The sequence below is a fragment of the Podarcis bocagei genome (assembly GCF_964188305.1).
Source record: "Podarcis bocagei genome assembly, chromosome: 8".
NCBI classification, from domain to species: Eukaryota; Metazoa; Chordata; class Lepidosauria; order Squamata; family Lacertidae; genus Podarcis; species Podarcis bocagei.
Window position 1 is genome coordinate 34,012,474 of NC_138133.1, and position 14,319 is coordinate 34,026,792.

Below are 14,319 nucleotides of genomic sequence, written 5' to 3' on the forward strand. Positions count from 1 at the left end.
CTAAGCTTGCATCTATCAGTTCTATGCTTTTCTGGAAAAGACAGACCTTGCAAGTTCCTCATGGGGGACTCAGCTGCACAGCTCATCGACTGACATCTCTACCAGCCTCATATTCATCTTATTATATTGTTTCTTTATTAGATTTCCTCCCTTCATCTGAGGATCACAGGATGGTTCACAATATAAAAACACAAAAATACTTACCACAGTAACAAACAAAAACAATAAACCCCCCATCTCAGTTTCAAAGGTAATAGACTGTTTAATTTGTCAAAGGCCTGGGAGAAGAGGAATATTTTTGCCTGCTGCCTAAAGATAGGTAATGAATGTGCCAAGGAGGCTCCCTGGGGAGCCACCACAGAAAAGGCCCGTTCTCAGGTTGCTGCCCTTTTGACCTCTCGTGATGATCACCTCATATGCTGATCCAAGGGCCCCGTTTTGTTGATATGGGGAGAGGCAGTCACATATACCATCAGGAGTGGGGCAAGTGGGTGTGGTTTGAGGAAAACAGCTTCGCAAGTGAAATTGGGACCCATGCCAGGTCAAATTTAGCCTGCAGACTGGAGGTTCCCTAACCACGAACTATTGGACCGAGTGTATATGTGTGTCTACTATTACAATCTATGGTGAGCTGCCTTGATCATGTGATTGAAAAGTGGGGTATAAATTTTATACAAAAATCAAAATGAAAAGAGGCAAAAGCTATTTTCTTCCCCCAGCACACTTTGCAGCATTCTATTGCTTTTAAGCTGTATCTGCACATGCTGGTTCCAATGCCACAAATAAACTGGACAGGGAACCAACTGCTTAAGTTTATGGAGTTGTGGTAAATAAGAGCAAAGTGTTGTCCTGAACATCTAGACTGGCCTGAAGAATTAGTGCAGGTATGTTTCTGCCAAGCTGAGAATCATGCCAGTGTTTCCAAGCAACTGGTATTCAACTGGTATGATCCACCTCCCTGTGATGGGGAGGTGGATCATAGCTATGCTGGCTTAGTAGCCACTGACAGCCTTAAAGACTTGGGTGCCTAACATTTTTTGTGTCCAGCCAGGTATATCCAAATTGTGCCAGGCCTACAAAGGAAAGAAAGGTGGCAATGAGAATACCTATAAGGGCTGTTCTCTGGTTCTGGTTAACAGATGATCTCTGGATGATCCATTTGATGTGCTCCATCTTATTCACACCAAGTCAGGGCAAGCTGTCAGGACAGCAGAGCTCCTAAACTGGTGGAGTTTCTTTGCCAGCTCTTCCTCCCACAGCACCCCTATTCAGACCATTAAGAATGCCTCTGCTGAAGACGACTGTCCAGAGGTTTTTTTCCAGCCAGAATTCAGTGCCGTCACCTCTCAGGTAGGTGCCGTTGCCATTATAAGAGAACAAGGGAAGTGTTCGTGGTGAGCTCAAGATAGTCAACATAAACATCAATTCTACTTGAGAGGTTAAATCCTGCTTGAAAAGAAAAGCTTTAATTGTCCATATGAATGGGCAAATTCTCATATCTGATAATTCTTTAGCCGTAACAAATTCCATAAACACGGGGCAGCACAATGGTACATACATGGGGCTTGTCTTGCCATGATAATGAACGGCTCAAGCCACCTCAGACTTCATGCAAACAATATATTCAAAATGCAAACTTAGCACTGCAAATTCACCCAGAGTTCATGCCAACATATCAACAAATAACATGAGGATATGAAATATGTAGTCATGTAGAAGAAATGCATTTAAGAAAAATGGTTATTCCCTCATGTCCACTAACAGGACTTCTTGTGGTTATTTCAGAGCTAAATTTCAGAGCAATTTTAAAAGCGATCCTTTATGCAAGTTTCAACATGTTTAATGCAATTAAAATAGACAAGCAGAGCATTCTTACAACACTTTATATACACAATGTTTTATGTGACAGATGTGCAGGAGCGAAATGCAGGTATATTAGAGGAAGTGATCATCCTAATGAGATTGCTTAACATTTAAAACAGAATATACATGTTCTTTCAATCACCAAGCAAAATAATGAAGAATACAAGCAATTTTAAAACCAATTTTTGTTTACAATTATTTTTTTAGATGAACGATCTCAAAGGCTTGCTTGAGAACAGAGATTTCAAGCAAAGTTGTACAGAGCCAACCTAAATATGTCATTGGAACAGATCCATTTGTCGTTAATGTTCTTGAGAACAAACAACTGGTGAAATCCCATCACTGGATCATCATCCACCTACATTAAGAGAAGATGACATTTTAGATTCTTTATAAATATGGCCATCATGTAAACAGAAGCCCCATAGTAGTCTTAAACATAATAAAGCAAAATCCAACCAGATTTAAGCCCTTTTATGCCTCGCTGATTTTGGTGAAAAGATAAATCAGTGAAATCTTACACTATGTCATTTTGATTACATTGTACCTTCTGTTTCATTTTATGTGGCAGATGTATTGTATAGCATCTAACACACACACTTTCCATTTTTATTGCTCGGTTTATGATATTTTAAATAAATAAAATTCTGTTCAGACACTTTAATGTTTCAGCTTTAACACTGAGGTAGCCAAAGATTTAAATGCTTTGCACATGCCAAAGATGATATTAATTTTCAAACTTACCTTCAGCTGACCAACAACCATACTAAGGATACAGTTGTCAGGAGCTGGTTGGTGATCTTGGGATGTTATGTTGTGCTGAATTTTTTGGAAAGGGAGTCTCTAGTACCAAAAAGAGAACAAGTGTTAGACCTGCCTAGTTTACTAGATATAGAATACTAGCAACATGCAAACACATGAGAAACAGGCCAAGTCAATCAGTGCTCTCCTTTCAGTTCCTCGGTTAAACTATTGGATTTAATTATTTTAAAACACTTACACAACAGGCAGAAAGCTAGCCTTGCAGGGGGTTGGACTAGATGACCCTTGGATCCCTCCCAACTCTACGATTCTATGAACTACTGATTTTAAGTAGGAACATACCAGCAGTTTTTCCATGATTGATGCTTTTCCTTGGTATTGCTGCCCTTCCCATGATAAACAAGAAGCATCTGTCTGCAAAAAGGTATACATTACTAAAACCTATACATTAAAAAGACCAAAGAAAAGCAAAGTACACAGGTTCAACCCCTAGGCATGATGCCTTCAGGGAGCTCCACTCCTCATCCTACTCAGCTTCCCACAATTGTCTGCACCCATCCCCAAAGTTTGGCAAAACCTATGGTAGCATTTTCTGGGTCCTTGGCTCAAACTGCAAGCACTTCACATTGGAAGGGGGGAACACTGTGACTGATAAGAAAACACACTATTACGCCTAAAGTATTTGGAAAGCTTCAGTCACAAGACTCTACCTTCAACTACCGATAGGAATAAAAGGAAGCTGCCTGGGATCTAAAATTTACAATATTTTGTTATTAACAAACACAAACAACAGACCCAAGTTTTGGTTAGGCACCTCAACCACATCTTAACTTTTGCTGCTTTGGCAAAGATGCCAAGTCAATAACCCAGGACCAATGAGAAAACAAAGGTCTAAACAAAGGTAAATTGGTACATACATAAAGTGAAGCTAGTTGTTCCCTGTTGGTATCAAACTGCTGGTAATAAAGTTGTATAAAACTTGTTCCAATTTGCTCCCAAATGGGTCTTTCTGCCATTTTGCACGCCTACAAAGTGAAAACATTAGGAATGTTTAATTAATAAAACCTAGACAGTCACAAGCCCACCCACAATGGAACTATGTCTGGAGGTATAAATGTACAACGTAAGCCGGTTATTCACATTTAAGCTTAGTAGGAGTGAAAGAGTGAACATTAAAGTTGCACAAGAACTCAGATATGAAATTTTCAATTTATTGTTTTCCTTTTGCTTATCATTTGGGTAAGACAGGGCAGCGGGACCTACTGCTGATAAACATGTTTAGGCTTGCCCTTGATCTTCTGGACAAACTCAGAATTTACTTGGAAACTGGTTGAACTTCTAAGTAAACACATATAGGATTTGGCTACATAATCCAATGAAACTTTTCTTGGAGTAAGCTCAGCTGAATTCAGTGGGACGCCCACGTAAACATGCCTAGGATCAAGAAGTAAAACTGCAGTCCACTGTGCTACGCAGGTAAAAGTAAATCCCGTGCGATGCAGTGGGAACAGGCATGCATAGAACTGCACTCTGAGGCTGCAGCCCTAAACATGCTTACTTGGAGAATCTCACTGAACTGAAGGGGACTTCTGCATAAACATGCATAGGGTCATCAGAAACGGGTCCAGTCCGGCATGGGCTTACTTCGGCGTAAGCCCCACGGTGCAGGGCGGATCTCCGATCCCATTAAACATTCGTGAGATCAGGCTGCGCGATCCACAAACGCCTTTAATGGGGTTCCTCTAGCTTGGACACCTCACGTGCTGACTTGGGAGTAAATAGATAGATGCCCCTTCCATTTAGGCGTAAAGAAGCACAGCACCCATTTTCATCCGGAGGTCGTCAGCGGGGAAACTAACTGTCGGCTCCACGCTCTTGATCTCTCGCGAACTTGTGAAAACGCAACGAGGTCGCTTCTCTTCACTCACCGACCCCCAGCGCCGCCACTCCCCTCCCAGTTTTGGAAAGGCCACGTGCTACTACTACCGCCCCTGCGTCTTGCTCGAGCCCGGGGGTAGGCGGGGGTCAGCTGCTCCGGCAAACGCTGGAAGAGCACTGGGGAAAGCGAGGATAAGGGAGCAAAAGCGAGAAACTCGTGCACAACTAGGGAAAGGATCGGTGCAGGAAGCAAGCTCCTAACGTGCAATGCCAGATCAGACCGCTCTCTTTTAAAAGCAGTTATGCGTTCAAAAGCTGCACCCACTTCCAAACAATGCAGCGCCCAGCGATTCCAAACCCCGCTCCCCATCCCCGGGGCGTTGCACGCCTAACAAAGCCCGCCGTTTGCTCCCCAGGCGTGGATCTTGGCGCCCAAGCGGCCGACTCACCCGGCAGCTGGTCCGCCCGTTGTGGTCGCCTGCGCGCTACCTCCTTCCCAGCTCGACTCCAACCCTCGGCTTATCTCCAACCTATCGCCAGCAGCCTACAAAAGAAGTGGTTGGAAACCGATTCGGATTTTAAGCTAAAGGATTCCGCCACCGCGCAGGATGCACGGGAACAACCTGGAGGGGGGCTTCTGGAATCCGACCACCTAGGGCTTGAAACGCACGTGGGGCTGGCTCCCCCCACCGCGTCCCGGTTGGGGGAATGAATATATGGAATCCACCCGCATTTTGGGAATCACAACACACACAGTAACTCTCTGGAAATTTGGCGCCATTATAGAAGTCTTCCCGCCCCCAGAAAATAAAAAAACTTTCCCGTATCCCCACCTCCTTAGCAGCCGCTTCTGTCCAACAAGCACGTGGGTCACCGATGCAAACTCGTTAGAACCATCAGATGGCGCGCCGACCCCGGCGATTTAGAATACGTCACACCCTCTTCAGCCAATGGCAGCCTGAGCGCCGCCACCTCAAAGGGATTTGGAATACTGGGCTGGCTTTGATGTTCGCTCCTAAAGCGGCATGTTAAGAGACACTTCCTTGTTCTACTCGTCGCAGTGCTGCTCGGTTAGTGGATACAAAATTAGCCATGCAGAATCTTTGGCATGAGATAAAACTGGGAGAGCATGCATTAAAATCCGTAGGCGAAAACACGAATTTCTGGCTCAACTTCTGCTTTATACGCGTTCACTCTTTCAAAGCTTTTGAGGGAGAAAGGTTATTGGGTGAGAATTCACAGCACAATGAAAAGTATTCGCCTGTAAGGTGCCAAGGACTCCTGACAAGAGGTCAGCAGAGCTAAAGCACAATCCTGTGGATGCCTATTCAGAAATATGTCGATTTAGTTCATTGAGACTTTATCCCAAGTAAGTGGTTGTAAGATATCTCTGCTGTTCCTCTGGAACGGGTGCCGGAAATGGTTGCTGGCAACCAATGTTAATGCTAATGTTCTTAAGTGGGCTTTTAAAAAAACCTAAAAACCATATAACTGAACCACATATTCCCCTCAAAAGAAGCCTAGGAACTGTATAATTTGTCAAGAAAACTGGGAATTGTAGCTCTGATGGGGGAAGCTACATTTCCCAGGATTCTTGGGGGCAGCGCCGGTGCTTTAAATGTACAATGTGTGAAGTGCCTACGAAATAAGAAAAGCTGAGCTAGATCAGACTGTAGTCCCATTCTAACTGTAGTTTCCTAGTGGCCAGCCACCAAGAAGCCTATGGGAAGCTTGCAGGCAGGGCATGAGCCCAAATACCATATTTTTCGCCCTATAGGACGCACTTTTTCCCCTCCAAAAATGAAGGGGAAATGTGTGTGCGTCCTATGGGGTGAATGCAGGCTTTCGCTGAAGCCTGGAGAGCGAGAGGGAGCAAGCTTCGCGGAGAGTTGCCTGCATGCTGAAGCCTGGGCGCGCTGAGAGTTGCCTGTTCTGGGGGCTGGGGAAGCTCAGGCTTCCCCGCCCCAGCCCTGCGCCTGGGGGGGAAATAAAATTTTCCCCCTTTATTTCCCCCCCAAAAAACTAGGTGCGCCTTATGGGACGGTGCGTCCTATAGGGCGAAAAATAAATATCCTCTGCCTACCCACCAATAACTGGCATTCAATGCCATTACAGCCTCTGATACCTGAAGTGCTACACAGCGATCACGAACAGTAGTCATTGATAGCCTTATTATCCATGATTTTTTCTAGTCCTCTTTTAAAGCCATTTAAGGAGGCAGCCATCACATCAATGCAAGATAGGTTTAACTATGGAAAACAGCAGGCCATTATTCAGAGCCAGTGTGGGACGATTAGAGCAGGTGTTGCCAATGGACACACGTGTGCCCAGAGACCTTACCTGATGTTCATAGGTTCCTTTCCCCCTTCTAAAATGAGGCTTGGGAGATGCATTCTGCTTTAGTCAACATGTTATGATGTGTGTGGTGCCCATGAGTTTCTCTGGTTTACAAATGGGCCCTGGGGCCTCAAGGGGGCTGACAATCTTTGTTGAGACTAGGGTCTGGGAAACCCGTGTTCAAACCTTCACTTAAGCCATGAAACTCGGTGGGTGACCATGGGCCATTCACCATCTCTCTCCCTCCCCTCACAAGGCCATTAGAAGGATAAAATGGGGAGAAAAAGAAGCTAGTATACCACCTTGAAGTCTTTGATGGCAAGCTGGAAAAGAAGTAATAGTAGTAGTACTACTAGTAGTAACTTTGCCAGATCTATCCCTTCTCCTCCAGCCTACACACAGCTGCATGGCTTACCTGCCAACTTGCTGAATAACAAGGTTACTGTCTTTATCTTGGGACCACTTCTGATATGGCTGCTTTGGGGAAGAGAATTACTGTATGGAAGGAGCCACAGTCATATAATCCATCAATCCATTGCCACAGTTATCACCCACAGACCACTTTCTTAGTAAAATTATTGGAGCCACTGTTCTGTCTCTCATGGGAGATACTGCCAGCATTGCAGAATCTCATGTCTACCGGTTGTAGTATTTGGACTTAGTATAGTAAAACAGTTAAGAGTATTAGCCAGGTATTTCCTTCTAATCTCAACACATCTCAGTGGGTGGCTGTAAGAAAACTACTAACATTAAGTGTCATATTGTCTTATAATGTGGGGGTACTCTTACTAGCTGACCTCATAGTGCTGTTGTAAAGATTGCTGGAAGAAATGTGATAGAAGACTGACCCTGTCAAAGGTAAATATGGTTATTACTCGGATACCAATTAGGTTCAGTGATACAAGTTATAATGAAGATAGTTTGGTACTGTCAAAGTTGTTCAAATGTAAGTTAGTGTGTAAATGAAATTGAACAGCTGAGAAGAATTGTTCAATTGTTTAATAAAAACAGTTTGAAACAAGGTTTTTTAAAAATAAACTATTCTATGAAAACTTATGGTTTTCCTCCGCTATACAGTATGCTGTTTTAAAGGTGAAAAGCAAAATCCTTATTTTAAACACCTCGTGTATATAACTACTTAGAAATAAATTTGACTGAGGTTAATGGGGTTTGCTCTCAGGTAAGCCAGTTTTGTTTTACAAGTTTACTTGTGCTCAGTGGTACTGTTATCTACTTCCAGTCTATCTTCCATTTCCTGCAATTCATCCTCCAGTTCATTTTCCAGTTCATGTGAGAACGCAGTGTCACTGTCCCAGTCATCTTCACTGTATTTGTCCATTAGGTATTTCTGAGGTGTAATTCCATCATCAAAAGGTTTCTTGGGTTTCTTCCATCTCACTTTCTTGCGCTTTTGTATCTCAGCCAGCTGTTGCTTCTGCTGCTCTGACAATCCAACTCCTTCTATTTCCTTGTCCTTAGTCATTTTTTTGTATTCAATTATTTGCTTATTTAATGCATCATGATCAATTCCAAACAGATTATCATGCATGCAGGAAAGGGACGAGTCCAGGTATGTGGTGGCTTTGGTGTATCGTTGTTCACTGCAAGAAAGGGATAAAAAAGTAAGAACTGTAGCCCTAACTGTATGTGATACTTGTCCCTTTGCTGAATTTTTGCTGATTTCCCCCCACCCACTGCAGCCCACAATGTTCTGGAGGGTCCCTCGCTTAGAGAGACAGATACTACACTGTAAGGAAGGGAACACTGAGACTACAGTAGGAAGGAAGGAGGTGGTCTTTCACCCACCACAGGCACACAACTCTTAACCAAACCAACAGTAGCCTGAAAACGCATCTTAAAATATTTTAACTAGTTTTTCCAAAGCGTTACATTTGTGTTTTTGATTTTATACCTGAAATCATTTTGAACCGATTCCCTTCCTTCTTCTTCTTCAGGTCCAAAATCAGCAGTTGCCAATAACTTCTCAATCTGCAAGAAAATAAATTCACATGCATTTAAGATATCCAGAAATAGGGCCGTTTCTTTGCACAATCAAGAAGTTAAATAATTTGTAAGCCCTCGTTACCGTGCAAGTGGTCCGGTACACATGGCATCATGGTAAGTCAATCTAGGGTTTACTGTGTGGATCAGGCTTCCTCAACCTCGGCCCTCCAGATGTTTTGAGACTACAATTCCCATCATCCCTGACCCCTGGTCCTGCTAGCTAGGGATCATGAGAGTTGTAGGCCGAAAACATCTGGAGGGCCGAGGCTGAGGAAGCCTGGTGTGGATTCTGAAAAAGGAACAAACCTTGCCTACAGCTAGTGGTTAGTGAAACAGTTTAATCACAGGCCTGGGTCTGAATGACAAACTATGTCAAATCCTTGACTTAGCTTGGTGCGGTATGGGAGCAAAAAAGGACCGAGGAGGAGCAAAATGGCTGCAAGCTCATCTCCAGGAGCTTGCATGTTTGTGCACCTCCAGTAAGCCATAGCTTGGCTTAATGTGTTGTGCAAACAATATGCCCCTGAAATGTAATAACGCCTTTCAGTTGCTTGGATGGATTCATGTGTAGAAAATTCTGACATGCACAATTGGAATGTAGCATACTGTACACAGATAAGTGTCGTACCCATTGATTTTACCATTTTTGCCATTGGCCACACCGCCCTGCTCACTGCTGGCATGTGACCCCCGTCCACCCAGCAAGTTGCTCATGAGGGAATGTGGCCTTTGGACTGAAAAATGGACCCCACCCTGGATCAGCCTAGTGCAACAGTATATTTCTGTTAAGAAGTTGCTACGAATGCATCCCAAAATGGCTTTTCCTGGTTTTTGTGGCAGTGGGATGGGGGAGGGATGGGAGCAGCATCCCATCTCCATGATGCAATTACCCTGACAATGCATATTAACAATACAGTTATGCAATTTCTTCCTTACCTCTCTTATAGCAGCATCTTCTTTGTCTCTGACAAACACTAATGAAGGAACAGTTCCTAGGACCTGATGTGAAATCAGAAGGTGTCTGTAAAAAAAAGGAAGGAAGGAAGGAGAAACCTCTAATATTAAAATCAGCTACAATTTTGTTAAGTGTTTGGAGAAAATGAAAATCAAAAAACAAAGATAGAATGAAAAAAATGAAGCACTGTAACATCTTCTAATTACTCTATTGGAAAATTATCCAGTTTTCAAGTGGAAAGTAGGCCCACCCAACTTTTGTGGCAAACTCCATTCCACGGGGCCATGTCAGCTAACTGTACCCTTGCGGTGATTTCCTGCAAAGTGAGAGTGATGCACAGGAAACAAGCCACTCTTTCCTGTTTATTCAGCAGAACAGCTTCCTCTTCTAGAGCAGATTCTTGCAGATCCCAGTCAAGTAGGTACCAATGAAGGGAAGCAGAAACGTATTTTGTATGTGTGTATTTGAAAAGTAACATGGACTGCTCTGTGTATACACAAAAATGATATTTTGAACACTTGCATGGAAGTGTATTTGTTTGAGTGCACATGAGCAAGCATGCATATCTGTCTGTGCATGTTGCATAAGAATGTAACTGAAGGAAAACACTACATACATGTTTCCGCATGTGCTGAAGGTGCTTGCGAGCCTAACAGTGTAACATAAGCAAGCTAAAGTTGGGCATTTGAGTAACAAAAACACCGTTAGACCAAGAATGGCCAAACTTGGCTCTCCAGCTGTTTTGGGACTACCAACTCCCATCATCCCTAGCTAACGGGACTAGTGGTCAGGCATGATGGGAATTGTGGAACTGTAGTCCCAAAACAGCTGGAGGGCCAAGTTTGGCCATGCCTGAGTTAGACAATCATATATTGGCAAACTATTTTTAACGTGTTAGTTAAAGAGATGCTTGAATTGTGAACAGGTTTAATATTTATGCTAATCACAGAAGCACTTTTTAAAGATGAATCACCATCTTTACAGTGTTAGACAAAGTTTTTATACCACCTACATAGTGGCATTTTAGATTTTGGAAATTTGACCACAGCCAAATAATAAACCAGTCAACTGACCACATATTCTTAAGTCCAACACTCAACGTGCCCTTTTAAAGTTGCCAATATGGCCTCTAGACAAGGACATTCACCCTCCTCTGGATACAACACTGTAGTACCTTATACGTGGACCACTCTTCTGTAGAACCTTCTCAATGTAGTCATCATGTTCCACACTGCCAGTAGTCTTCCAGTAGATACGACATACTGAAAAATCTGATGTGAGGGACGCCTATGGAGTTCAAAATGCCAGTTGTAAGGGCACATTTTACATGGTGAAGAACTCTAAGCTTGGAAGAGGGCAGTGACAATAATCCCATTACATTCAAGAGGTTCAAGAAGAGGATTACTATTACCTAAGCAAAGCAATTCCTGACAACAATACGCGTGTATCTAGCAGTTCACTTCCCATATCCAACTTTTTCTACTTATGCCCGACTTTCGACAGGGAGTGATGAATATCCTGCATTAACCAAGGGTTGGACTACAGGCCCTTTTCCAATTCTGTTACAGTTCTTTGGTCAGACTGCAACAAACCATCATGAAATCTGTAGAACAGGTTTCATGACTGGGCTTTGACGGTCCTATTACATTTCTGATCTCACAACTTTATATTAGGGACTTTGCTGGATTGACGCCTTTTGTACTTGCCTTAGACAGTTCCACGTTGAGGTCATAAACTTCTTGGCCAGCCTCAAAGGTACTCAGGACATCTCTCACAGCTTTAAGCAGAAGAACATTTAGGGCTCTTTTACGTATGCTGTCTTCTGTCTTCACTTTTGGTGGACAAAGCTTTAATATACTTGCCAAGTTGGATGGCTTGTGTGCCTTTAAAACAAAAAAAGATTGCTGAGAGGAATATCTTGTGCATCAAGCATGATCTACTTTTCCATCGTAGTTGTCTTTCCAATTTAAAAATCTGTCTGTGCTTACCAGGGAAGAGCCCAGTGCAGGACTATCATACCAAAACTTCTTCCTTTCGAAAAAAAGAGAGAGACTATATGAGTTTTATGGATTTAACATGAGCAATAATGTATCAAACATATGTCAAAATACAGCAGCACTATTCTAGGAGAGGCAGATGCAGAGCCGTCTTTCCCATACGGCTTAGTGGTTCATTGCGCCAGGGCGCTGGCCTCTCAGGGGTGCCCCAGCAAGTGGGGGAGCTGCGCGGCTTTGCTGGCGGCCTCCCCTTTCCCTGCACACCCGCCAGCTGCGCCTCACCAACTATATGGCTGGCGCATGCGCAGCTTGCCTCCCTAACCTCTGCGGGGATTGCTCTCCTGCAGCGGCATGGGGAACAGTTGCACACACACACCCCATGGCTGGCAGGGCGCAGCTTCGGCCCCCCCATCTGTGGTAATATGGGAGCACTGAGCGGATATTTGCACCCCAGCGCTGCATCTGCTAAAGATGGCCCTGGGCAGATGCACTTGTCATCTGAGGCCCTTCTCTATGTCCCGCTTCCAGACAGGTTCAGAGAGTGGCAACAAGAGAAAGGGCCTTTTCTGTGGTGGCTCCCCATTTGTGAAACGCTCTCCCCAGAGAGACTCAGTTGGTGACCTCATTACATGTCTTTAGACGCCAGGCAAAAACATTCCTCTTTACCCAAGCCTATGGCTTTTAAATAATCAAGGGCCTGCGAAAGTGTGGGGGAGAGGACTGTTATTATGATGCTGATTTTACTACAGTCATACCACGGGTTGAATATGCTTCATGTTGAGCGCGTTCGAGTTGTGCTCCGCGGCAACCCGGAAGTAAGTAACGGAGTGTGTTACTTCCGGGTTTCGTCGCTCATGCAGACGCTCAAAATGACGTCACGCGCATGTGCAGAAGCGGCGAAAAGCGACACGTGCGCAGATGTGCCGTTGCTAGTTACGTTTGCTTCTGGATGCAGATCCCATTCGTATTCAGAGGTACCACTGTATCAGGCTGTCTGTCAGCATGCTTTTTACTTTGTTTTTGTCATTGATGTTTCGTAATGTATTTCTAATGCTGTACACCACCCTGAGATCTTTTGATAAAGGGCACTATATAAATTGAAACAGGAACAACAACAATAACAACAACAATAGCCTGGTTTATAATCTTAACACTTGCTGGATCCGGGGGTTAGAAGGATCTCCCATACATTCTGCTTTCCCGCCGCCACCCCCCCCACCAACTCATAACAATAATCAGTATAAAGTGCTAAAGGAGGGGCCCAATCCGCTCCTTAAGGGGGCTGGGTGGGATCAGAGAAACAATTCATTGCCGTTTATGAGCTTCCTGGGCAGCAAGTGTCACTGATACTCTGCACAGCACCTAGTGAACAGCAGTGAGAGCTCAGCTGGTTCAGCACCAGCCTCTTAATCTCAGGGTCGTGGGTTCGAGCCCCTATTGAGTAAAAGTATTCCTGCATTGCAGGGGGTTGCACCCTCACGGTCCCTTCTGACTCTACAATTCTATGACTTTATCCTTTCCCGAAAGAAGTCTGCCTTACTCAGAAAGATAAGGAAAGTACTGCAAATCTATGGCTGTCCATTATTATTATTGTTGTTATTATTCGGGGGTGGGGGTGCGTTACTCACTTCTTTTTAGAGAGGAACTTCTTGAGCTGGTTCCTGGAGCCGCAGAGGGCGGCGGAGCAGCGCAGAGCCCGGCAGCCGGGGCACCCCAGCGGAGGCAGGCCGAGGCTGCAGTCCTGAGGCCGCCGCCACCAGGCTGCAGTCCCGGGAGGCGGGGTCGCTCGGCTGCTGGCAAAGGCTGCAGCGGCCGCGCTTCGAACGCCCCACATAGCGAGCTCGGGACTCTTCGCCGCGCAGGAGTTCCAAGACCTCCCCGTCGGCTGGAAGCAGCTCCGCGGCCGCGGCTGCTCCTCGTTGCACCGCAAGGCCCCAGCAAGGTCTGTCGCGGGAAGCTGCCGCAGCGCCCCCAGCGGCCATGAAGCGCTCTTTTCGCCGCAAAGCATCCGCACTCGCAAGCCCTGAACACCTGGCGGCGCCCGGCGCATCTGGGTCGGGAAGCGCAGCCCTTCGGCAGTCATGCTTCGCTTTCTGATGAATGCGCGCGCGGGTTTGCTTTGCGATCGCTCCTGTCGCGAGGTGGCCGTGCACATGCAGTGAATATTGCTGCTTTGTTATTACTACAATAAATTATATGCCGATGGTGACAATAAAATTATTACTGGGGGGGACCATGTATGGTGTAGACTTGACCTTATGACTGATCTCTCTTTTTTGGTGATATTTTTAATTTTATTTACATTATTACATTCAATTACACATTTTAACATATGTAAATATGTATATATATTTTCCTTATTCCTACCTTTGTGACTTCCCTCCATCACTTTACAGCTTCTTTTGTTTTTGTTTCTTATTCTATTCTGTTGTGTATTTTGTTTGTATTTTCTCCATAAAATGTATGTCAATATCTTAGCTTTACGAAATTTAGTCAATGCATATCAATAAATTTGTTTTAGAA

General features: G+C 44.5%; 2 protein-coding genes across 6 annotated transcripts; both read right to left on the reverse strand.

Annotated features, from left to right (window-relative positions):
• Positions 1–1,444: 1,444 nt before the first annotated feature.
• On the reverse strand, positions 1,445–5,486 carry LOC308593463 (nuclear transport factor 2-like). Of its 5 annotated transcripts, XM_081205848.1 has the most exons (6): positions 5,337–5,449; positions 4,953–5,047; positions 3,543–3,650; positions 2,968–3,039; positions 2,608–2,706; positions 1,445–2,221 (listed from the first exon to the last, which is right to left on the reverse strand). In XM_081205848.1, exons 3-6 carry the CDS (start codon positions 3,639–3,641, stop codon positions 2,108–2,110), a joined length of 384 nt encoding a protein of 127 aa, XP_081061974.1. In that variant the 5' UTR covers positions 3,642–3,650; positions 4,953–5,047; positions 5,337–5,449; the 3' UTR covers positions 1,445–2,107. The 5 variants fall into 5 exon arrangements, with proteins under 5 accessions (XP_081061974.1, XP_081061975.1, XP_081061978.1 ...); XM_081205849.1 differs by lacking the exon at positions 4,953–5,047 and having other exon boundaries at positions 5,337–5,486; XM_081205852.1 differs by lacking the exons at positions 4,953–5,047; positions 5,337–5,449 and adding an exon at positions 4,448–4,530.
• A 2,338-nt stretch (positions 5,487–7,824) lies between these two features.
• RBFA (ribosome binding factor A) lies at positions 7,825–13,894 on the reverse strand. Its single transcript, XM_081205377.1, has 7 exons — positions 13,425–13,894; positions 11,788–11,830; positions 11,506–11,682; positions 10,974–11,086; positions 9,781–9,865; positions 8,753–8,829; positions 7,825–8,441 (listed from the first exon to the last, which is right to left on the reverse strand). Exons 1-7 carry the CDS (start codon positions 13,877–13,879, stop codon positions 8,045–8,047), a joined length of 1,347 nt encoding a protein of 448 aa, XP_081061503.1. The 5' UTR covers positions 13,880–13,894; the 3' UTR covers positions 7,825–8,044.
• Between the last annotated feature and the right edge of the window lie 425 nt (positions 13,895–14,319).

Bases quoted from the DNA above. Each gene is read 5' to 3' on its own strand.
- LOC308593463 (XM_081205849.1), bottom strand. From the start codon at position 3,641: ATGGCAGAAAGACCCATTTGGGAGCAAATTGGAACAAGTTTTATACAA. The intron at 2,707-2,967 runs GTATGTTCCTAC...TTTTGGTACTAG, and splicing joins CAATCATGGAAAAACTGCTG to AGACTCCCTTTCCAAAAAAT. The intron at 2,222-2,607 runs GTAAGTTTGAAA...CTCTTAATGTAG, and splicing joins TGGTTGTTGGTCAGCTGAAG to GTGGATGATGATCCAGTGAT.
- RBFA (XM_081205377.1), bottom strand. From the start codon at position 13,879: ATGACTGCCGAAGGGCTGCGCTTCCCGACCCAGATGCGCCGGGCGCCG. The intron at 11,683-11,787 runs GTAAGCACAGAC...TTTGTTTTAAAG, and splicing joins CTGCACTGGGCTCTTCCCTG to GCACACAAGCCATCCAACTT. The intron at 8,442-8,752 runs GTATAAAATCAA...CCTTTCTTGCAG, and splicing joins TCGGTTCAAAATGATTTCAG to TGAACAACGATACACCAAAG.